This window comes from Phoca vitulina, unplaced genomic scaffold (genome assembly GCF_004348235.1).
Source record: "Phoca vitulina isolate PV1807 unplaced genomic scaffold, GSC_HSeal_1.0 scaffold9, whole genome shotgun sequence".
Taxonomy (NCBI): Eukaryota; Metazoa; Chordata; class Mammalia; order Carnivora; family Phocidae; genus Phoca; species Phoca vitulina.
The window spans coordinates 52018922-52043963 of record NW_022589712.1 but is presented as its reverse complement, the minus strand read 5'-3'; the positions used below and the strand labels follow the sequence as shown (position 1 = coordinate 52043963).

The following is a 25042-nucleotide window of genomic DNA, read 5'->3' as shown; positions in this document are numbered from 1 at the left end:
TCGTTCACTGCAGAACTAAAGAAGAATTTTTTTCTTCCAAATTTCTGTCTTAAGATGAAAACTTAAGAATTGGGGGAGAAGAAACGCAACTCTTGCTCAGCTCCAGTCCTTGGGAACACAGTTTGGTCCAAGACACAGACAGGGACAGGAGCCAGAGAGAGGTTCTCCTGTGCAGAGAGCCAGGTACCAGTGAGTATGTTGCAATGCTGGAAGTAATTCTGCAAACTGCACTGTTGAAAAGGGACCGATATTCAACCTACTTCGGGTGAATCCAGCAGAATCTTCCCTCCAAGCACTCAACGCTTCCTCAATGACAAGATTCCGGAACTTGAATGATGTCTTTCCTCTTTCTGAGGACTATTTTGGATCTGGCTCTGGATCAGGATGTGGAAGTGGCTCTGGAAGTGGCTTCCTAACTGAAATTGAACAAGGATACAAACCAGTAGATGAAAACAATGCTTTTTATTACAACTTCAGCCCTCTCAAGAGAAGTCTGCCCTCAGACAACCAGGACTTGGGCCAAGATGGACCAGAAAAGATGATTTTATTATATAAGAGAGAGGGTTTCCCATCTTGATGCCTGGCAATGCATTCAATATATTTTATGTACCACAGTTAAATAATTAACTTTGGAACAAAAGGTTTTGTGGAAATTTTAAAACATCTGAAAAACAAGTTTAGGTTTTATCTTTTTTTTCCCCCCATGAATTCTTAAAGCTTCCTTTACCTATCCCATTGTCCTGTTTCCTTTGTATCATATTCAGCCAACATCACTATGAAATTAACTAGACTGCCCGTATCGATAAAATTGCTTTAAAGAATAAATTATGCTGTTTTTTTAAAAAAAAATGTTTGAGAAGCAAATTGACAGTATTTTGGCAGTGTTTCATATCTCAGTCTTCAGAAACTTGACTCTAATTGTGAATTATAGATATGCCTCAATTCTTTTGAAAAACCCAGATGCAACACAGGGTGAATTTATAGAGTGGGTATTTGACAAGTCCAGTGTAAAATGCTCTAATGTTACCATTGCTTGTAGAGCTGGTGGACATTGTTGAGAAGTATGATTGCTGTTACAATTAGAAACTTAAGACCCAACTAAAGCGCAGTTATGCTTTCAATACTTCATACTGCTTTATTTTTTTCCTGGATATCTGTATATTTTCAAGTGTTACTCTATCAAAGCAGAGCTATAACCAATGAAAAAAATTGGGAGCAATCACTTTCCCTGCTAATAGTGCCCCAGCAGTCAAACATGGTGAACATTCCCCAAAACTGTGGTGTTTCTTATAAGAAGTGGGGCACAGAGTGACAAAAAGGGCAAAGATTCTTTGTATGCCCAGGGAAAGTGGCCTTTGATGTGGAAATGTTGGGGTTTGGAGCAAACAGTCCAGAAAGAATTCTTGAGATGTCTTCTGTGCAAAAAGGTGGTTTTATTAAAGCACAGGGACAGGACCCATGGGCAAAAAGAGCTGCATTGGGGTCGTGAGGAGTGGCCGATTATATACTTTCAAGTTGGGGGTAGGGGTTAGGGATAGTGTAAGTCTCTAAGGAATTTGGAAGTGAGGATTCCAGGACCTTGAGGCGTCCTTTACTACTGTCTAGTAAAGTCTTAGTCATGAGACCCTTCAGATGTATATCAGTGGGGCATATGCTTGGAGGATGATTGCTAACATATATCTTGGGGGGTAGAGATAACGGAAGTTTCCAAAGGGCTTTTTGTATGTTCAAGTAGACTTTTAGGATCCTGGAGGTCAGGATAATGTTAAGCTAAGATTGCCTTTTGCCCTTAGCAAAGTATTAACACTAAGGCAGTTGAGTTCCTAGATGAAGGTCACTCTGCCTGTCTCAAGGACTTGTCAGTGGGTTGTAAGTTATAAGGAAATTTAATTTTTTTTCTTCTGCCTTTGTTCCCTACATCAGCCTTATTACAGGAAGCAGAGAGGTTATGGTGGCAGACTAAGCATATTTTCTGGGAAAAAGCTAAAACTACAAAGGAGATGGTGCTGATGCCTGAATGCATTGAGCCCAACTGCAGATCTAGACAGTGCTGGCCATTAAGACATTTTAAACTGGGAGGTGGCAAGAAGAAAAAGGGTCAACTGATCCAGTTCTAAGCCTCATCTCTTGTTTAATATGAAGACAATAAAATCTTGAGGTTATGTTCACTTCAAAAAAAAAAAAAAAAAGGAAATTGAAGTAATCACAAATGCAGTCAAAGGCTGGAGAAATTATTTTTTCTGGGGGTGGGTATATGTGGATAGAAATAATTGTCAAAATACTATCTAGGAAGTTATAATCATTCAGACAGGAGGACATCTTGACTAAGTCTTGTGGCACATGGGCTATGGAGTTCAGTGGGATCTTCCTAAAACTTATTTAGGAGAAAGTAGTAAAATAAAGTACAAAATTGAGATAATGCAGGCTTTATGGGCCTTAAAATCTTCCATTTATGTTTGTAGATCAGTGTGTGGATCTTCAGAATGGCATTTTCCCACTGTCCATTTGGAGTACAATAAGACAAATTAATACAAATCAAAATAATATGGCAGCAGCATCCCATAATTTGTGTACACTGATGTAGTAACAGATTTAATTTAGTGCAGCTTTTGAGAAGTCTTTTGTGTTTCAATTTATACAGCTGCTATCCAGGCCTAAGCTGGCCAATCTCTCAGCCTTGAGTGTCTTGTCTGACTGATTCTCTCTCTTTTTTAGACTTTCTTTTTTTATTCAATATCAGTTTTAGATTCATAGCAAAATTGAGAGGAAGGTACAGAGATTTCCCATATTCTCCCTACTCCCCCTCCCCCGCACATGCATGGATTCCCTTGTTTTCAGTATCCCCCACCAGAGTGGTACATTTGTTAGAACTGATGAACCTATGTGGACTCATTATAATTACCTAAAGTCCATGCTTTACATTTGGGTTCACTCTTGAACTATGGGTATGTATGTATAATGAATGACGTGTATCCATCATTATAGTATCATACAGAGTATTTTCACTACCCTAAAAATCCTCTGTGCTCTGTCTATTCCCTCCTCCCTGCCTCCCCACCCTTTGTCTACTGCTGATCTTTTTACTGTTTCCATAGTTTTGCCCTTTCCAGAATGTCATATAGTTAGAATGTCTGACATTATAATATGCAGCTTTTTCAAATTGGCTCTTTCACTTAGTTACATGCATTTAAATTTTCTCCATGTGTTTTCATGGCTTGATAGCTCATTTCTTTTTAGTGCTGAATAATATTCCATTGTCTAGATATACCAATTTATTTGTCCATTTGCCTACTGAAGGATGTCTTGATGGCTTTCAAGTTTTGGCTATTATGAATATAGCTCCTGTAAACATCTGAGTGCAGGGTTTTTTTGTGGATTTAAGTTTTCAACTCCTTTGGGTAAATACCAGGGAGCATGATTCCTGGATATATAGTAACAGTATGCTTAGTTTTGTAAGAAACTGCCAAACTATCTTCCAAAGTGGTTTTACCATTTTACATTCCCACCAGGAATGAATGAGAGTTCCTGTTGCTCCACATTCTGGTCAGCATTCTTGGTGCTCTGAATTTTGGCCATTCTAATAGGTGTATAGTGGTATGCCATTATTGTTTTACCTGATGACATACGATATAGAGATTTTTTCATATGCTTCTTTGCCATCTGTATATTTCTTTGCTGAGGTGTCTGTTAAAGTCTTTGGCCCATTTTTAAATTGGATTGTTTGTTATCTTGTTATGGGTTTTAAGAGTTCTTTGTATATTTTGTACAACAGTCCTTTATCAAATGGGTCTTTTGCAAATATTTTCTCCCATTCTGTGTCTTGTCTTCTAATGATGCCATGGCATTGGCTTTCACAGAGCAAAAGTTTTAAATTTTAATGAAGTCCAGCTTATCAGTTATTTCTTTCACAGATTGTTCTTTTGGTGTTGTATCTAAAAAGTCATCACCATACACAAGATTATGTAGGTTTTCTTCTATATCTTTTATGTTTCTTCTATGTTACCTTCTAGGAGTTTGATAGTTTTGTGTTTTACATTTACAACTGATCCATTTTGAGTTGGAAGGGCGTAAGGTCTTTTACATTTTTCTTCAGATTTCTTCTTTGACCCGTATGTTAGAAATGTATTGCTTAATCTCTGTGTATTTTAGAATTTTCCTATTATTTTTCTGCTACTGATTTCTAGTTAAATTCTGTTGTTGTCTAGAGCAGACATTGTATGATTTCTTTTAACTTTGTTAAGATGTGTCTAATGGCCTGGAATGTGGTCTGTTTTGGTGAATGTTCCATGTGAACCTGACAAGAAAGTGTATTCCACTGTTGGATGAAGTATTCTATAAATGTCAGTTATGGCTAGTTGATTGTTAGTGTTGAGTTCAATATGCCGTTACTGATTTTTCTGCCTGCTGGATCTGTCCATTTCTGTTAAGGGGATATTAGAGTCTCCAACTATGATAGTGGATTCATCTATTTCTCTTTATATTTCTGTCAATTTTAGTATCATGTAGTTTAGTTTGATATTCCGTTGTTAGGTGCACATGCATTAAGGATTGATTCTTCTTGGAGAATTGACTCCTTTATCATTATGTAATGCCCTTCTTAATCTCTGATAACTTTTCTTTGAAGTCTTCTGTGTCTGAAATTAATACAGCTCCACATGCTTTCTTTAGTGTTAGCATGTATATTTTTTGCCATCCATTTACTGTTAATCCATATGTCTTTATATATATATATATATATATATATATAAATATATATATTTAAAGATTTTATTTATTTATTTATTTATTTTTTTGGGGGGGCTTTATTTATTTATTTATTTTTTAAAGATTTTATTTATTTATTTGAGAGAGAGAATGAGATAGAGAGAGAGCATGAGAGGGGGAGGGTCAGAGGGAGAAGCAGACTCCCTGCTGAGCAGGGAGCCCGATGCGGGACTCGATCCCGGGACTCCAGGATCATGACCTGAGCCGAAGGCAGTCGCTTAACCAACTGAGCCACCCAGGCGCCCCAAAGATTTTATTTATTTATTTGACAGAAAGAGACACAGCGAGAGAGGGAACGCAAGCAGGCGGAGTGGGAGAGGGAGAAAACAGGCCTTCCGCTGAGCAGAGAGCCTGATGTGGGGCTTGACCCCAGGACCCTGGGACCATGACCCGAGCCGAAGGTAGATGCTTAACGACTGAGCCACCCAGGCGTCCCATGTCTTTATATTTAAAGTGGGTTTCTTGTAGACAACATGTAGTTGGGTCTTGTATGTTTTGATCCACTCTGACCATCCCTTTAAATCTTTCTTTTTTTAAAAAGATTTTATTTATTTGACAAAGACACAGTGAGAGAGGGAACGCGAGCAGGGCAAGTGGGAGAGAGAGAGAAGCAGGCTTCTCACCGAGCAGGGAGCCCTATGCGGGGCTCGATCCCAGGGCCCTGGGATCATGACCTGAGCTGAAGGCAGACGCTTAACGACTGAGCCACCCAGGCACCCTCCACTCTGACCATCTCTATCTCTCAATTGGTGCATTTATATCATTGATATTTAAAGTGATTATTGATTTAGTTGGATTAATATCTACTATATTTGTTACTGTTTTCTATTTGTTGCCCTTATTATTCTTGTTTTTGGTTCTCTTTTTCTCTGTTTTGTGGTTTTGAGTATTTTATGATTTCATTTTCTCACCTTTCTTGGCATGTCAGTTATACTTCTTTTGACTTTTTTCGATATACATTTATAACTGATCCAATTCCACTTTCAAATAACACTACACCACTTCAGGGGTAGTGTGAGTACCTTATAATAACAAAATTAATCCCAACTCCTCCCTCCCCTCCCTTGGATTATTATGTCATTTATTTCACTTGTGTATAAGCATGCATAAACATATGTATGACACATGTCTAAACATACATGATTGAATACATTGTTGCTACTCTTATTTTGAACAAACTGTTACGTGTTAAATCAGTTAAGAATAAGGAAAGTAAAAGTTTTTATTTTACTTTCATTTTTTTCTTCTTAGACATTTTTTCTTTATGGATCTGAGTTTCTGACCTGTATTATTTTCATTTTCTCTAAAGAACTTCATTTAACATTTCTTGCAAGGCATGTCTACTGGCAACAAATTACTTTAATTTTTTATTTGTCTGAGAAAGTCTTTATTTCTCCTTTATTCTTGAAAGGTAACTTTGCAGGATTCAGAATTCTAGTTTGGTAGGTTTTTTTCTCAGTACTTTTAATATTTCACTCTACTCTCTTCTGGCTTGAATGGTTTCTGAGGAGAAGTATAGGTTTGGTGTATTTTTCTTCTGGCTTCTTTAAGGATTTTTTTCTTTCATTCTTTTTTTTTTTTAGAGGGGTGAGGGGAAGAAGAAAAGGGAGAGCAAGAATCTTAAGCAGGCTCCATTCCCAGCATGGAATCCTATGTGGGGCTTGATCTCATGACTCTGAGATCATGACCTGAGCTGAAATCAAGAGTCAGACACTTAACTGACTGAGCCACCCCAGTGCCCCAGGATTTTTTCTTTATCTTTGATTTTTCTGTAGTTTAAAAGTTATATGTCTAGGTGTAATTTTCATGGCATTTATTCTGCTCGGTGTTCTCTGAGCTTCCTGGATCTGTGGTTTGGTGTCTGTCATTTATTTGGGAAACTTCTCTGTTATTATTGTTTCCAATATTTTTTCTGTTTCTTTCTCTTTCTTCTTCTTCTGGTATTCCCATGATGTGTATGCTACACCTTTTGCAGTTGTCCCACAGTCCTTGGATATTGTTTTTTTTTGTCCCCCCAGCCTTTCTTTGCCTTAGAGTTCTGAAGAGTTCTATTGATTCATCCTCAAGTGCAGAGATTCTTTCCTCAGCTGTGTCTAGTTTACTAATCTCATCAAAAGCATTCTTAATTTCTGTTAACTGTTTTCAATCTCTAGCATTTCTTTTTGGTTCTTTTTTTGGGATTTCCATCTCTCTCCTTATATTGCTCATATGTTCTTGTATGCTGTCTACTTTATACATTAGAGCCCTTAGCGTGTTAACCATAGTTGTTTTAAATTTCTGGTCCTATAATTCCAACATCCCTGCCATGTCTGGTTCTGATGCTTGTTTCATCTCTCCAAATTGTTGTTTGCCTTTTAGTATATCTTGTAATTTTTTCTTGGACGTGATATACCAGGTAAAAGATACTACTATAAATTGGCCTTTGGTAATAGGGTGAGCTATCTGGGGAGAGGAAGTATTTTATGGTCCTATAATTAGGTCTCCATGTTTTAGGGAGCCTATGTGTCTGGATTATGAGCTTCAGAAATGTTTTTTCTTCCCTCTTAGGTGGGAGAGGATGGTTGAGTGGGCTGGAGTTGAGTATTTTCCTTCTCCCACATGGAAGGCTAGAGTTGAGTGGAGTTGGGTATTTTCCTTTCCCCCAGGTCATTTAGGCTCTGCTAATACCTAGCAGGTTAGGATCCTTAACTAGCTTCCCCCAAGGACAGGCCTTGTTAGGAATAACAAAGTGTTCTGGTGTATTTTAAAATGGTTTCTTGGGGTACCTGGCTGGCTCAGTTGGTGGAGTGTGTGGCTCTTGATCTCAGGGTTGTGAGTTTGAGCCCCACACTGGGTGTGGAGATTACTTAAAAATAAAATCTTAGGGACTCCTGGGTGGCTCAGTCCATTAAGCGTCTGCCTTCAGCTAAGGTCATGATCTCAGGGTCCTGAGATTGAGTCCTGCATCAGGCTCCTTGTTCAGCAGGGAGCCTGCTTCTGCCTCTGCCTGCTGCTCCCCCTGCTTGTGCTCTCTCTTTCTCCGACATATAAATAAATAAAATCTTTATTAAAAAAACCAAAATCTTAAAAAAAAAAAAAGGTTTCTTTTCATTCCACATGCCAGAAGCATAAGGGGATTTTCCCCATATTAACACTAAGAACTTGATTGAACTCCTGTAGGAAAATTCAGAAAAGTGTGAGGGCCCCTCTATGACTGGATACCCCTGGAGTTTTTAACTCTGAGTTATCCATATTGAGCTTCCAGCAATTTGTCAACTAAGTTTAGGTTTTCCTGTCTGGTTTCGACTTGTGAGTCTCTGCTCTTATAAGCCATTATTCTCTGTATTTGCCTGTCTTTTTCTTTAATCGTGGGGGCAGTGGTTTGCCTTGCATCCTCCCTTGTCTTATGGATCTGAGAAGAGATGTTGGCTTTTCAGTCTGTTCAGCTTTTTCGTGGTTAGGATGGGGTGGCAACTTTCAGGCTTCTTACATGTGGAACTGGATAACCGCTGTTTCCCTTTTTATGTCTGCTGACTAGCTCAAGTGATGTCTTGTCTTCAGTGTGACTTGGTTTTCTTTTTTAAAAAATGCAAATGAAGTATATACTACTAAATAAAGATGTTAGGCCAGTAAAAAATTAAAGTAGAAGGAAATAGCATTAAGCCTCTCTAAAGGCAGATGCCAAGAGAAACAATGTACTTTCCCTGCAGTCCTGATCTTTCCAATGACTAATTTTAAAAATGACATATTTGATGATTGTAAAAAGGAATATGAAGACTGAGGAGTAGCTTCTGGGTTTGGCAACAATAGGTCTTGGGTGGACTTGGCAGAAGCTATCTCAGTTGAAGCTTGACCACAGTGGGTTGAGAATTGAGCAGGATGTGAGAGAGTCGCCAGAAAAAATAAAGGTAACTTTTTCAAGTGGTTTGGCTGTGAAGGAAAAGAGGTAGAGCAGATGTCTCATGACTGTGGGTCAAGGAGGTTTTGTTATTATAATTTTAAGATAGGAAAGGGTTGAGCTGGTATGAAAAAGTGGATAGAGAGGGGAAGGTTGATGATATAATACAGGGCTGGTTAGTGAAGAGAATGACATCTCTGGAAAGGTAGGAAGGGAGGAGATTCAAGATTATTTTTAATAAGCACCAGTTATGTACCAGGCACTATTCACTGGGGAATACAGCATTGAACAAAGCAGACAAAAATTCCTGTCCTCAGAGAGCATATACTCTGGGGAAAACAAACATCTACTCTGGTGGGGATAGACAGAAAACAAAAAGGTAAATAAGTATAATATATGGCATTTAATATAACTAAATCTAGTGGTTCTTGGCACATATATATGTCATATATATATAAGTATATATATAGTAAAATATATATTAAAAACACCAGAGTATATAATACATAGTTGTTGTTTTTTTTTTAACCATTTCATACTCTTACTAAATCTCTTATTTCATGAAGTTTTTCACTTGTATATATGTGTGTGAATATTGGTTCACGATATTCAGGAGGGTTCCAAAATTTGAAAGCCACTGATAGAGGACAAGAAGGCATTAATATCCTTGTTGGAATGAGCAATAACACCTAGGCTAAGGAAAGAGAAAATGATGGGGTAAATACAGGCGAGTTTGGAGGTTTGGTGGTAGGGAGCTGAGGGACTTTGAAGGATGGTAAGATTTTGTGAGGAGAAATTAGGCTGGCAGAGATTGGAAGAGGAGGATGTCCAAGTCAGGGAATCTACGAACAAAGGCATGACCATGAAGTGAAGTAACTGAAAGTGTTTCGGACACAGTAAGTAATCCACTTGACTAGAAGGCAGTTCACATTATTGAATCTACCTTTGCATTTTCCATTCTAACTAGCTTCATGACATTTCTGCTATTGCCCGTCCTAATTTGGGCCTTGATTATTTCCCACTTAGAATAGTTTCATAACCAGTTTCTCTGTATCCAAATTCATTTTACTTGCTAATGCCAGTTAATCTTGATACGTTACTACTGCAATTTTTCCCCGCCACCCCCACTTAAAATAATAATTAAAAAACCCCTGATATTCTCTATTACCCCATTATACATTACATGTGGTAGACAATCATTTTTTGTATATGTGACTGCTTTTTGGAGAGTAGAGGGAAAGTTGTCTGGAAATGCAGGCTGGGGCCCTATTACAAATTTCTTTTTTTTTTTTTTTTTTTTAAAATTTTTTTTTTTTTGAGAGAGAGAGAATGAGAGAGAGCGAGTACATGAGAGGGGGGAGGGTCAGAGGGAGAAGCAGACTCCCTGCTGAGCAGGGAGCCCGATGCGGGACTCGATCCAGGGACTCCAGGATCATGACCTGAGCCGAAGGCAGTCGCTTAACCAACTGAGCCACCCAGGCGCCCCTATTACAAATTTCTTAAACCCTAGAATGAGGACACTCTTTTTGGAGATCCCCAACACTACCTCCAGGTTTGATGATTTGCTAGGAGGATTCACAAGACTTAGCATATAGTTGTACTCATGGCTATGGTTTATTACATCAAAAGGATATAAACACAGTCAGCCAAAGGGAAAGGCCTGTGGGGCAAGGTCTGGAAGAAATTAGGTGCAAGCTTCCAAGAGTCTTCTCCTAGTGGAGTCACATAAGAAATACTTAATTTCTCCAGCAATGAACTGTGACAACAGATGTGAAATGTTGTCTATTAGGGAAGCTCATTAGAGACTCAATGCCTAGGGTGGTGGGGGGTCGTGGTGGGTACATAGCTACTCTGCATAGCATGTACCAAAATTCTGGCCACGTAGAAGGAAACTAGGTGTTCAGCATAAACCACATAGCTTGTACATGGTACAAACAGTTTAGGCACAGTAAGTCACCCTTTCCATTTCTGGGAATGGTGGGAACCGTCTTGGAATCCAAGTTCTCAGCCAAGAGTCCACCTTGCAAGCAGACCTTTCTAAGGACACTAATCTCAGGCCTGCTGTGCTAACTCTTTTCTGTACACTGTACTTAATGTACTTCTATCAAGTGAAAAAGTGGCTTCAGGGGCTGCTTTGGAAATGGGGGTGGTACAGTTATAGAAATGAGGGAGATGTGAGGAGGGTGGGACTTTGTGCCCCCTCTCCCATTTTTCTCTTCCATAAATTTAGGATTGCATGGAAGGTTTTGTATGTAAAAAAAAAAAAGTGCTGCTGTTAAAATTATGTTTGATGTTTGAAAACCACTCCTTTAAACAATGAGATGAATTTTAAGAAAAATATTAATAAAATCACAGTTTGGATTTTAGCAAGATCATCTCTGTAGTTGATGGGAAGTATTTTCCAGATTGTGGTAGTGGTAAATTTGGGGCAGTGGAGGTGATCAGAGGCAGGGAGCCCAAGCCAGAGATCATGAGAGCCCCAGGTAGCGTGGTAGCATGAGGAAGAGTGGGAGGGGATGGATTAGAGTATTTGCTCTACAAAGTGAGTAGTATTGTGATGGATGATTGGCTGAGGACCTGGTTGAAGAGTGAGATAGAAGTTTATTTTTTTACATAAAAATCCGGTAGGTGGCCCAGGGCTGGTTCGGCAGCTCAGCAATGTTGGAGAGCTTTGCTCTGCTTTGTTCAGCATTCTGTGGGCCTCGCCTTGCCAGGTTGGCTCTTCCAGCTGCAGGCATCACACTTACATTCCAGTTAGAAGAAGGGGAGGGAGGGGAGGAGGGCATGCCTTTCTCTTTAAGGGCATGTAGCAGAGCTGCACAGGTTTCTGCTCCCATCCCATTGGTTAGAACTGGTCATATGGCTGTGCCTGGCTGCTTGAGAGGCCAGAAGTGGATTATTTAACTGGGCAGCCTAGTACCCAGCTAAAACTTCTATTCAGACAGGAAGAATAGCTATTAGAAGACAGCCCTAAAAAAAAAAAAAAAAAGAAGACAGCCCTGCCCGCTCCCCAACACTCATGGCTTATTTAGGATTTTCTTTCCTTTCTTGGGAAAAAGATGGAAATAATATTGACTCTTAATTTTTTCCCCAGGGTATGTAATTTTTATATTACTGAAACAAAGGAAACATGGTATTCAATGAAACAATGATAATGCTGGCAATGTATCTTTGCAAAATCTTTGACTCAAAGAAGGGCGCCAGCCCTGTCTAAAAAATGTGCCAGTTTGCTGCTATTTATTGTTGATTCTAAAAAATACAGAGAAAGATAGTAATATTGTAATAACTCTGAATGGTGACAGGTGGTAACTACACTTACTGTGGTGAGAATTGTGTAAGGTATAGAATTGCTGAATCACTGTGTTGTCCCCTCGAAACTAATATAACATTGTATATCAATTATACTTCTATAAAAGATGAACCATGAGAGACTATGGACTCTGAGAGACAAACAGGGTTTTAGAGGGGAGGGGGGAGGGGGGATTGGTTAGCCCGGTGATGGGTATTAAGGAGGGCACGTACTGCATGGAGCACTGGGTGTTATACGAAAATAATGGATTGTGGATCACCACATCAAAAACTAATGATGTGTGATGACTAACATAAAATAATAAAATTAAAAAAAATAAATATATATATAAAAGAATAAATAAAATAAAAATAGAACGGGAGTTACTTGCTCATTGCACCTGGCCCAGATAAGGAATAGTTATGATTGATCTTGCCATGGCCAATCATTTCTCTCCCAGGAGAGGCTAAAAAAAGGATCAGTAAACCTCACTGTTTTGAAACAGACACTCTGCTGTGTTTCAACTCTTTGTGTTCAACTTAAAAGTTATGGAAAAGGAAAGGAATCTTACAAGCATTGAAATCAGTGTGGTAATATCTGAATGCTGTGTGGTTTTGGATAGGGAATAAGGGGGCAGTAGAAAACCCTTTGTGATTAATCTCTGTCTCTGCCTTGGTACTCAAAAACCAGAATTAGGCTTACCTCAAAGGTGCCAGCCCTGCTGTGGGGAAGGATCTGATGAATCCAGGTGGCCCATTTAATGGAGTGGAGGCAAAGCAGAGACTCTATGGCAGGTTAGGTTTTCTAGAAGTGGAGTTACAATGATAGCTTATGGGTTTGGGGTTTACTCTCTTTTGTTAAAATGAGATGATTATATTCATTGAACAAAATGTGTTTTATCTTTCTATTATTTTTTTTAAGTAGGCTCCACGCCCAAGGTGGGGCTCGAACTCATGACCCTGAGATCAAGAGTCTCACACTCCACCGACTGAGCCAGCCAGGTGCCCCAAAGTGTGTTTTATTTTTATCAAAATGAGATTTACAATAACTGTTCACATATATATACTTTTACCTGAAAGGTTTTAATGTGATCATTAAGAAACATGTGGAGTACTACGAAATATCTTCATTTAAGGAACTCTAAAATTTTATATATATTTTTGTTTATAGCCTATACAGTTCAGACCCCTGAGATTACATCTCCAACTGCGGCTACAGAGGTTTATTCAAAAGCTTTGGCTGTTTGCCATGGACCACTGGACCACTATGACTTTCTGATCAACGCTCATGAGCTAAAGAATGATGAGAATCAAAGAAGAGTCATACAGTGTTTGCAGAAATTACATGAGGACCTTAAAGGATACAGTATAGAGGCAGGAGGCCTTTTTTCAAAGGTGAGTTTTGTGTGATATTAAAGATGGAATAGTTAAAAGTAAGCATTTTATAAAATGGGTTAAATGCAGTTGGTATAATCATGAAACTGCTTAAAATTCCTCACCAGTTCCTTTTTTTTTTTTTTAAGATTTTATTTATTTATTAGAGCACGAGTAGGTGGGAGAGGGAGAGGCAGAGGGAAAAGCAGACTCCCCGCTGAGCAGGGAGCCCGATGTGGAGCTCCATCCCAGGACCCTGAGATCATGACCTGAGCCGAAGGCAGACGCTTAACCAACTGAGCCACCCAGGTGTCCCTCTCACGAGTTCCTTTAAAGAAGCTGTGTTGGATCCCTATTCCTGACCTCTTGATGCTCCATAGCTTTCTTTTACCTTTGGGGGGATTCAAATAGCTTCATATTTAGGTAATGATTGATGCTATCTAGTCTAAATGGAAATTGTACAATTTAAAAATTTCCCCTCCCTCTAGCTCAGGCCTGTCCCAGGATCAGCAGTGCAGAAGGTGGAGTGATTTGTTCTTCCCCTCTCCCTCCTCCTCCTGTGTCTGCTTGCCTGCCTTCTCTAGGGTCAGGATGAGAAGATGGAAATTAGAGCAAAACAGCAAAGTCTTAAGTGAACAGTTAAGGGCCTTTTGTGTGGTAGACACTGATATGCTAGTGCTTTGTTGAAGGGGCACACTGGTGGGTTCTTTTGGACTCCCCTGGGGACCTCCCCACTGCTCCACTTTTGGACCTCTTATGACTCTGGTTGAACACCTTGCACCACCGCATTCTGCCGGTCCCCCTTGCCCTTGCACTTAACCTTCTTGGGTGGGCTCCTGTCAGGACAGCTCTACCCAGTACGCCTTTTATGGTGTCTCCTTAGGCCACAGGAAGCATAACATCTCCTCTCTCCAATCCCTGCTCCAGCTTCAGTCAGCCTCCTGGAGACCTGTGGCAAGTCCTTCCAGGGACATTTCCATCGCTGGCTTTGGTTACTGCCTGTGGGGTTTCCTCACCTAAATAAGCATCCCGCTGGAGAGGGGGATGCCCATCTCGTCATACACTCAATCCGAATCTCTTTGGACGCTTCCCTTGGGAGCCACCTGCTCTTGGCATGAGGTTTATCTGGGGGAGATGCCACAACATTCCTTACTTACCTAACAGCTTTCTATCTTGATCGCTTTCTTCAGTTCCACTTTTTTTTTAGGGCTGTTTTTGCTTCTTTTTTTTTCTTAAAGTACTTCCTGCATGGATGTGACTAATACCTCTTTTTAGAATGGAGGGGAACTTGTTTCTCCTGTCCTTAGCTTTGAGCTTTTGCTGAAATTTTGAGAGAACAGGAAAACTCCCATTCCTTATCCCATTATAGAAGCCATTGCCATCAGTAGTGTCCTCTTCAAATTATGAGGGATGTTAATAGTAAGAAAAGTTGGAATATGGTTCAGCCAAAGAAACTAGTTTTCCTTTAATTGACTGGCCAACCATCCTCCCCCACGTACAAATGTTCTATTATTAGGAGGTCTTTAGAGGAAAGGTAATATATAACATATGTTAGTAGTGCTTGATTTAAAAACTCTAATCGAAGTAATTTTACTTTTCAAAAAGCACTTTGGATTATACTTACATAGTTTTATTTTTATAGAAAGAAAAATGCTGTCATCGCATTAACATCTTTTGGTTAAATGGACTAGGGATTCATTTAGATTACGGAAAGAAATAGAGATTTAGAATAAGACTGCATATGCAAATAACAGTGAAGGGCATCTCTGTTACACAGCCAGGCCTCCCAGAGCCAGAGCCTGAGGCTTTGCATCAGTGGTTTTGAAAGTGTTGATGACTTGACTGGCAGGAGGCGCAGGTACCTGCCGATTCTTGCTCCAGTGCTCTGCCATTCATGTAATTTGCTTACTCTGTTCTTCCTTCCCCCACGTCTGTTTCCACTTCGGTTTGTCCTGCCAATTTATTAATTCTCTTCCTGTATCTGTGGTTTAAATTCCTCAGTAAGAATCTGATAGGAAACCCAATCACTTTATCCCTGTTTGAGCAGAGCTTTCATACCAGGTTTTTTGGAGGGCACTAGCCAGTGTAAAGATCTGATCTCTGCCTAAGGTACCATTCAGGGCTCCCATGATTCTGCTGGTTCCCTCGGAAGTAGACTGTGACTGTGGTGGCCACTGTGATTGGCCGGCCCAGTGTAATGGTTATAGGAACTAATAAGGAATTATCCCTTTTGATGGCCACCCTTTCTTCATCTTCCAGTATTTCCAAAAGTTTATAGGCGAGTAAAGAACTAAAAAGTTTGGAAAACGTAGACTGCTTATGTACTGTGTACCTAATTGTAGTTTGTATACAGATGGTCTTCCAAATAAAATATGGGCTTGGTTATATGTCATAGCCAGCAAGCAGGATGTTTTACTTAACTGGGTTTTTGGTTATCAGAATGAAATTGCTGTCATGAATTTTCTATTTTGTTCTCTTTGTAGTCCTTTCCCTTTTAGAAATACAGTCCTTTTTTTCCCCCTCCTCCCCACTCTGTATCATCCCTAGGGCTCATCTTACTGTGATTGGTGAACTTACATCCAGTGAAAAGTATCCTTTAATCATTAATGTATCTGGTTGCCAATTCAACAACATTTTTTTTTTCTCTTAAGTAATTATTTGGCTCTTCTCAGGGGTATTCTCCCACACTTCCTCCTTTGATTTCTGAACTGGCAGTGATGGGTCTGCCTGGTAAATTGACAGTTATTTAGCAGTAAGTAAATGTAATATTTACTACCTAGAGTCCCTAGTTTTAATGTGTAGCTGTAATCTTACGTAAGAGATTTGACCTCTCAGGTAGTTTTAAATGTGTCTAATGAAAGCTTGTATTTGTTTAATCCTAATGCATATGTGAATAAGTCTTTTGTAGATAGATCAGCATTTCTTTGTGGTAGTATTTGTCCTGTAGTTTCTTAAGCTTGCCAAATCTTCAACATTGAAAAAGACCCAAACATCTAATGTAATCTGAGTAAAACATATATAAAAGCTTTAGTTTTTGTTTACTTCTTTGTTTTTTAAGGAGATAGACAAAGGGGTCCTTTGGGCAGTCTGACCTGTTTGCCCTCAGACCTTCAGACCACACCAGGGAGCCACCCTGGCTGGAGACCTTCAGTTGTCTGAGGAGTACTTGGGTTAGACTGCTGGAAGCCCGAAGAGAGAAAGGAGAGGGAAGGAAGAATCCCTTCCAAGGGCAAGAGGGGAAATCCCTCACCATTTTGGGCAAGGGCAGTCTAGCTGGTCCCCCCTGGGGCTTTGGATCCTCATCTAGGAGTAACCTCGGCCAGGAGGTGGGGGCACCAAATGTGGTGTCTCTCCCGATCAAGTGGAAACTGGCAGTGTGGGCGGTGAAAGAAGTCACCTGAGGCAGAACAAAGGAGATAGAAGTTTATTGAAAACACCACAAGGGAGTGGTGGGCAGCATAGCAAAGCAGAGACTGTCTGCCTAAAAGCTTTAGTTTTTGCAGATTGAAAAGATGCCACAGACCTATTTCTTTCTTTTTTTTTTTTTTTTTCAAGTTTTTATTTAAATTCCAGTTAGTTAACATACAGTGTAATACTAGTTTCAGGTGTAGAATTTAGTGATTCAATACTTACATGCAATATCTGGTGTTCATCACAGCACTTGCCCTCCTTTTTTTTTTTTTTTTTTTTAAGATTTTATTTATTTGTTAGAGAGTGCACAAGCAGGGGGAACAGCAGGCAGAGGGAGAGGCAGGCTCCCCCCTGAGTAGGGAGCCTGATGCAGGACTCAATCCCAGGACCCTGGGATCATGACCTGAGCCGAAGGCAGATGCTTCACCAACTGAGCCACCCAGGTGTCTCAACACATACCTTCCTTAATCCTCATCTCCTATTTAACTCATCACCCTCTCCGTACCCTCTGGTAACTATCAGTTGTTCTCTATAGTTAAGAGCCTTTTTCTTGGTTTGCCTCTTTTTTTTCCCCCCTATGTTCTTTTGTTTCTTAAATTCCACGTATGAGTGAAATCATATGGTATTTGTCTTTCTCTGACTTATTTTGCTTAGCATTATACTCTCTAGTTCCATCCACCTCATTGCAAGTGGCAAGATTTCATTATTTTTTTATGGCTGAGTGACATTCCAGTGTGTGTGTGTGTGTGTGTGTGTGTGTGTATGTGGGTACATACCACTGTTCTTTACCTGTTCATCAGTCCATGGACATTTGGACTCTTTCCATAATTTGGCTATTGTTGATAATATTGCTGTAGACATCAGGGTGCACGTATCCCTTTGGATTAGTATTGTTGGGTAAATACCTAATAGTGCTATTGCTGGATCATAAGGTAGTTCTGTTTTTAACTTTTTGAGGAACCTCTATACTGTTTTTCAGAATGGCTGCACCAGTTTGAATTCCCACCCACAGTACAAGAGGGTTCCCCTTTCTCCACATCCTCACCAACACCTGTTGTTTCCTGTGTTGTTAATTTTAGCCATTCTGACAGGTGTGAGGGTGCTATCTCATTGTAGTGTTGATTTGTATTTCCCTGATGCTGAGTGATGTTGAGCATCTTTTCATGTGTCTGTTGGCCATCTGGATGTCTTCTTTGGAAAAATGTCTGTTCATGTCTTCTGCCCATTTTTTTAAACTGTATTATTTTGTATTTTGGGTGTTGTTTGATAAGTTCTTAATATATTTTGGATACCAACCCTTTATTAGATATATCATTTGCAAATATCTTCTCCCATTCTGTAGGTTGCCTTTTAGTTTTGTTGATTGTTTCCTTCACTGTGCAGAAGAAGCTTTTTATTTTGATGAAGTCCCAATAGTTTATTTTTGCTTTTGTTTCCCTTACCTTAGGAGACCTGTCTAGAAAGAAGTTGCTACGGCTGTTGTCAAAGAGGTTACTGCCTGTGTTCTCCTCTAGGATTTTAATGGCTTCCTGTCTCACATTTAGGTCTTTCATCCATTTTGAATTTAGTTTTGTTTATGGTGCAAGAAAGTGGTCCAGTTTCATTCTTTTGCATGTAGCTGTCCAGTTTTCCCAAAACCATTTGTTGAAGAGACTGTCTTTAGGAGAGACTGGATATTCTTTCCTGCTTTGTCAAAGATTAATTGACCATGTAGTTGTGAGACCTATTTCTTCTAAAAATAAACACTGATATGCCAAGTATCAGAGAAGGAAAACTTGGGCTACTAGTTTTTGTTTTTTTTTTTTTAGTGAAAGCAGAACTTTATTTTTAGGTTTGTTGATTTTGGAAAGTAAGATTTATGATTTTATTTTTTCTCTAAGCTTACTGAGAAATTATAATTCAAGGGATACAATGTGATAATTTGATACTCATGTATTACAAAATGATTACCACAATAAGGTTAGTTAATATCTCTATCCCCTCACATAATTACCATTTTTTTTTTGTGGTGAAAACATTTAAGATCTACTGTCTTAACTACTTTTGAGTATATAATACAGTATTTTAAAAAATTTTTATTTAAATTCAATTTAATTAATATATAGTGTATTAGTTTCAGAAGTAGAATTTAGAGATTCATCAGTTGCATATAACACCCAGTGCTCATTCCATCAAGTGCCCTCCTTAATGCCCATCACCCAGTTACCCCATACTCCCACCCCACTCCCCTCCAGCAACCCTCAGTTTGTTTCCTATGATTAAGAGTCTCTTGAGGAGGAGCAAGATGGCGGAGGAGTAGGAGACCTAAATTTCGTCTGGTCCCAGGAATTCAGCTAGATAGGTATCAAACCATTCTGAACACCTATGAACTCAACAGGAGATCGAAGAAAAGAATAGCAGCAGCTCTCTGAACAGAAAAGCGACCACTTTCTGGAATTGTCATATTCTATCCCTTCATAGTAGTTAACCTTATTTTTGGTATATATATAAGTTGTTCTCTCTTTAAAATTTTGGGATACAGTTGCTTCTAACAGACCAAAATATACCCTAAATCTCTAGTGTATGGCTTTGTTCTAGTCTCCTGCCTGATCACATTCTCTACCCCCCCCCTTTTTTTTTAATTTCTCTTCTTTCTTTTTTCAACCAGCTTCTTACCATATCAATTCCTTTTATAAAATCTTTTATAATTTTCATCTTTACAGTCGTATTCTATCCCTTCATTGTATTTACCCTTATTTTTGTACATATATAAGTTTTTCTTTCTTTAAAATTTTGGGAGGCACTTTCTTCTAACAGACCAAAATACGCCCAAAATCTAGTGTGTGGCACTGATCTATTCACCAGCCTGATCATATTTGATCATATTCTTTTTTTTAATCTTTTTCTTTTTTTTTCTTTTTTCTTTCTTTCCCTTTCCTTTCCCCTGGTTTCAGGTCTCTTCTGATTTGTTTAGTGTATATTTTTCTGGGGTCATTGTTACCCTGTTAGCATTTTGTTCTCTCATTCATCTATTCTCCTCTGGACAAAATGACAAGACAGAAAAAATCACCTCAAAAAAAAGAACAAGAGGCAGTACCGACTGCCAGGGACCTAATCAATATGGACATTAGTAAGATGTCAGAACTAGAGTTCAGAATGATGATTATAAAGATACTAGCTGGGCTTGAAAAAAGCATGGAAGAAACCCTTTCTGGAGAAATAAAAGAACTAAAATCTAACCAAGTCGAAATCAAAAAGGCTATTAATGAGGTGCAATAAAAAATGGAGGCTCTAACTGCTAGGATAAATGAGGCAGAAGAGAGAATTAGTGATAAAGAAGACCAAATGTTGGAAAATAAAGAAGCTGAGAAAAAGAGAGATAAACAACTACTGGATCACAAGGGCAGAATTCGAGAGATAAGTGATACCATAAGACAAAACAATATTAGAATAATTGGGATCCCAGAAGAAGAAGAAAGAGAGAGGGGGGCAGAAGGTATATTGGAGCAAATTATAACAGAGAACTTCCCTAATTTGGGGAAGGAAACAAGCATCAAAATCCAGGAGGCACAGAGAACCCCCCTCAAAATCAATAAAAATAGGTCAACACCCCAACATCTAATAGTAAAACTTACGAGTCTCAGAGACAAAGAGAAAATCCTGAAAGCAGCTTGGGACAAGAGGTCTGTAACCTACAATGGTAGAAACATTAGACTGGCAACAGACCTATCCACAGAGACCTGGCAGGCCAGAAAGGACTGGCATGATATATTCAGAGCACTAAATGAGAAAAATATGCAGCCAAGAATACTATATCCAGCTAGGCTGTCATTGAAAATAGAAGGAGAGATAAAAAGCTTCCAGGACAAACAAAAACTAAAGGAATTTGCAAACATGAAACCAGCCCTACAAGAAATCTTGAAAGGGGTCCTCTAAGCAAAGAGAGAGCCTAAAAGTAACATAGACCAGAAGGAAGCAGAGACAGTATACAGTAACAGTCACCTTATAGGCAATACAGTGGCACTAAATTCATATCTTTCAATAGTTATCCTGAATGTAAATGGGCCAAATGCCCCAATCAGAAGACACAGGGTATCAGATTGGATAAAAAAACAAGCCCCACTGATATGCTGTCTGCGATAGACTCATTTTAGACCCAAAGACACCTCCAGATTGAAAGTGAGGGGGTGGAAAACCATTTACCATGCTAATGGACAGCAAAAGAAAGCTGGGGTGGCAATCCTTATATCAGACAAATTAGATTTTAAACCAAAGACTATAATAGATGAGGAAGGACACTATATCATACTTAAAGGGTCTATCCAACAAGAAGATCTAACAATTGTAAATATCTATGCCCCTAACATGGGAGCAGCCAATTATATAAGCCAATTAATAACAAAAGCAAAGAAACACATCGACAACAATACAATAATAGTAGGGGACTTTAACAACCCCCTCACTGAAATGGACAGATCATCTAAGCAAAAGATCAGCAAGGAAATAAATACTTTTTTTAAAAAAATATTTTATTTATTTATTTGAGAGAGAGAAAGAGAGAGAGAGCAGGAGAGGGGGGAAGGTCAGAGGGAGAAGCAGACTCCCCGCTGAGCAGGGGGCCTGATGTGGGACTTGATCCTGGGACTCCAGGATCATAACCTGAGCCGAAGACAGTCGCTTAACCAACTGAGCCACCCAGGCACCTGGAAATAAAGACTTTAAATGACACACTGGACCAAATGGACTTCACAGATATATTCAGAACATTCCATCCCAAAGCAACAGAATACACATTCTTCTCTAGTGCCCATGGAACATTCTCCAGAATAGATCACATCCTATGTCACAAATCAGGTCTCAACCAGTACCAAAAGATTGGGATCATTCCCTGCATATTTTTGGACCACAATGCTTTGAAACTAGAACTCAATCACAAGAGGAAAGTCAGAAAGAACTCAAATACATGGAGGCTAAAGAGCATCCTACTAAAGAATGAATGGGTCAACCAGGAAATTAAAGAATTAAAAAAATTCATGGAAACCAATGAAAATGAAAACACAACTGTTCAAAATCTTTGGGATGCAGCAAAGGCAGTCCTAAGAGGAAAGTATATAGCAATAGAAGCCTTTCTCAAGAAACAAGAAAGGTCTCAAATATACAACCTAACCCTACACCTAAAGGAGCTGTAGAAAGAACAGCAAATAAAGCCTAAACCCAGCAGGAGAAGAGAAATAATAAAGATCAGAGCAGAAATCAATGAAATAGAAACCAAAAGAACAGTAGAACAGATCAACAAAACTAGGAGCTGGTTCTTTGAAAGAATGAGTAAGATTGATAAACCCCTGGCCAGACTTATCAAAAAGAAAAGAGAAATGACGCAAATAAATGAAATCATGAATGAAAGAGGAGAGATCACAACCAACACCAAAGAAATACAAACAATTATAAGAACATATTACAAGCAACTCTATGCCAGGAAATTAGATAATCTGGAAGAAATGGATGCATTCCCAGAGATGTATCAACTACCAAAACTGAACCAGGAAGAAATAGAAAACCTGAACAGACCTATAACCACTAAGGAAATTGAAGCAGTCATCAAAAATCTCCCAACAAACAAGAGCCCAGGGCAAGATGGCTTCCCAGGGGAATTCTACCAAACATTTAAAGAAGAACTAATACCTATTCTTCTGAAACTGTTCCAAAAAATAGAAATGGAAGGAAAACTTCCAAACTCATTTTATGAGGCCAGCATTACCTTGATCCCAAAATCCGACAAAGACCCCATCAAAAAGGAGAATTACAGGCCAATATCCCTGATGAACATGGATGCAAAAATTCTCACCAAAATACTAGCCAATAGGATCCAGCAGTACATTAAAAGGATTATTCACCACAGCCAAGTGGGATTTATTCCTGGGCTGCAAGGTTGGTTCAACATCCGCAAATCAATCAATGTGATACAATACATTAATAAAAGAAAGAACAAGAACCATATGATCCTCTCAATAGATGCATAAAAAGCATTTGACAAAGTACAGCATCCTTTCTTGATCAAAACTCTTAAGAGTATAGGGATAGAGGGTACATACCTCAATATCATAAAAGCCATTTATGAAAAACCCACAGCGAATATCATTCTCAATGGGGAAAAACTGAGAGCTTTCCCCCTAAGGTCAGGAACACAGCAGGGATGTCCATTATCACCACTGTTATTCAACATAGTACTAGAAGTCCTAGCCTCAGCTATCAGACAACAGAAAGAAATAAAAGGCATCTGAATTGGCAAAGAGAAGTCAAACTCTCACTCTTTGCAGATGATATGATACTTTATGTGGAAAACCCAAAAGACTCCACCCCAAAACTGCTAGAACTCATACAGGAATTCAGTAAAGTGGCAGGATATAAAATCAATGCACAGAAGTCAGTGGCATTTCTATACACCAACAACAAGACAGAAGAAAGAGAAATTAAAGAGTTGATCCCATTTACAATTGCACCCAAAACCATAAGATACCTAGGAATAAATCTAACCAAAGAGGCAAAGAATCTGTACTCAGAAAACTATAAAATAGTCATGAAAGAAATCGGGGAAGACACAAAGAAATGGAAAAAAGTTCCATGCTCATGGATTGGAAGAACAAGTATTGTGAAGATGTCAATGCTACCCAGAGAAAGCTACACATTTAATGCAATCCCTATCAAAATACCATCCACTTTTTTCAAAGAAATGAAACAAATAATCCTAAAATTTGTATGGAACTAGAAAAGAACCCGAATAGCCAGAGGAATGTTGAAAAAGAAAAGCAAAGCTGGTGGCATCACAATTCCAGACTTCAAGCTCTATTACAAAGCTGTCATCATCAAGAGAGTACGGTACTGGCACAAGAACAGACACATAGATCAGTGGAACAGAATAGAGAGCCCAGAAATGGACCCTCAACTCTATGGTCAACTAATCTTCGACAAAGCAGGAAAGAATGTCCAATGGAAAAAAGACAGTCTCTTCAACAAATGGTGTTGGGAAAATGGGACAGCCACATGCAGAAGAATGAAACTGGACCATTTCCTTACACCACACACAAAAATAGACTCAGATGGTTGAAAGACCTAAATGTGAGACAGGAATCCATCAAAATCCTAGAGGAGAACACAGGCATCAACCTCTTCGACCTCAGCCGCAGCAACTTCTTCCTAGAAACATCGCCAAAGGCAAGGGAAGCAAGGGCAGAAATGAACTATTGGGAATTCATCAAGATTAAAAGCTTTTGCACAGCAAAGGAAACAGTCAACAAAACCAAAAGACAACCAACAGAATGGGAGAAGATATTTGCAGATGACATATCAGATAAAGGGCTAGTATCCAAAATCTATAAAGAACTTATCAAACTCAACACCCAAAGAACAAATGATCCGATCAAGAAATGGGCAGAAGACATGAACAGACATTTTTGCAAAGAAGACATCCAAATGGCCAACAGACACATGAAAAAGTACTCAACATCGCTCGGCATCAGGGAAATCCAAATCAAAACCTCGATGAGATACCACCTCACACCAGTCAGAATGGCTAAAATTAACAAGTCAGGAAACGACAGATGTTGGCTGGGATGCGGAGAAAGGGGAACCCTCCTACACTGTTGGTGGGAATGCAAGCTGGTGCAGCCACTCTGGAAAACAGTATGGAGTTTCCTCAAAAAGTTGAAAATAGAGCTACCCTACAACCCAGCAATTGCATTACTGGGTATTTACCCCAAAGATACAAATGTAGTGATCTGAAGGGGTACGTGCACCCCAATGTTTATAGCAGCAATGTCCACAATAGCCAAACTATGGAAAGAGCCAAGATGTCCATCGACAGATGAATGGATAAAGAAGAGGTGGTATATGTATACAATGGAATATTATGCAGCCATCAAAAGGAATGAAATCTTGCCATTTGCAACGATGTGGATGGAACTGGAGGGTATTATGCTGAGCGAAATAAGTCACTCATAGAAAGACATGTATCATATGTTCTCACTGATATGAGGAATTCTTAATCTCAGGAAACAAACTGAGGGTTGCTGGAGTGGTGGGGGGTGGGAGGGATGGGGTGGCTGGGTGATAGATGGGGAGGATATGTGCTATGGTGAGCCTTTGAGTTGTGTAAGACTGTTGAATCACAGACCTGTACCTCTGAAACATATAATACAATATATGTTAAAAAAAAAAAAAAAAAAGATAGTAGGAAGGAAAAAATGAAGGGGGGGAATTGGACGGGGAGACAAACCATGAGAGACGATGGACTCAGAAACAAACTGAGGGTTCTAGAGGGGAAGGGGGTGGGGGGATGGGTTAGCCTGGTGA

General features: G+C 39.2%; 1 protein-coding gene across 4 annotated transcripts in view; it reads left to right on the top strand.

Moving 5' to 3' along the window:
* The window catches only part of AFG1L (AFG1 like ATPase), a 232441-nt gene that overhangs the window by 27866 nt on the left and 179533 nt on the right, over positions 1 to 25042 (top strand). For all 4 annotated transcript variants that reach the window (XM_032408123.1, XM_032408121.1, XM_032408120.1 and 1 more), the window contains exon 3: positions 13101 to 13324. In XM_032408123.1, the coding sequence (XP_032264014.1) occupies positions 13101 to 13324 (224 nt within the window). The remainder of the gene's footprint in view (positions 1 to 13100; positions 13325 to 25042) is intronic.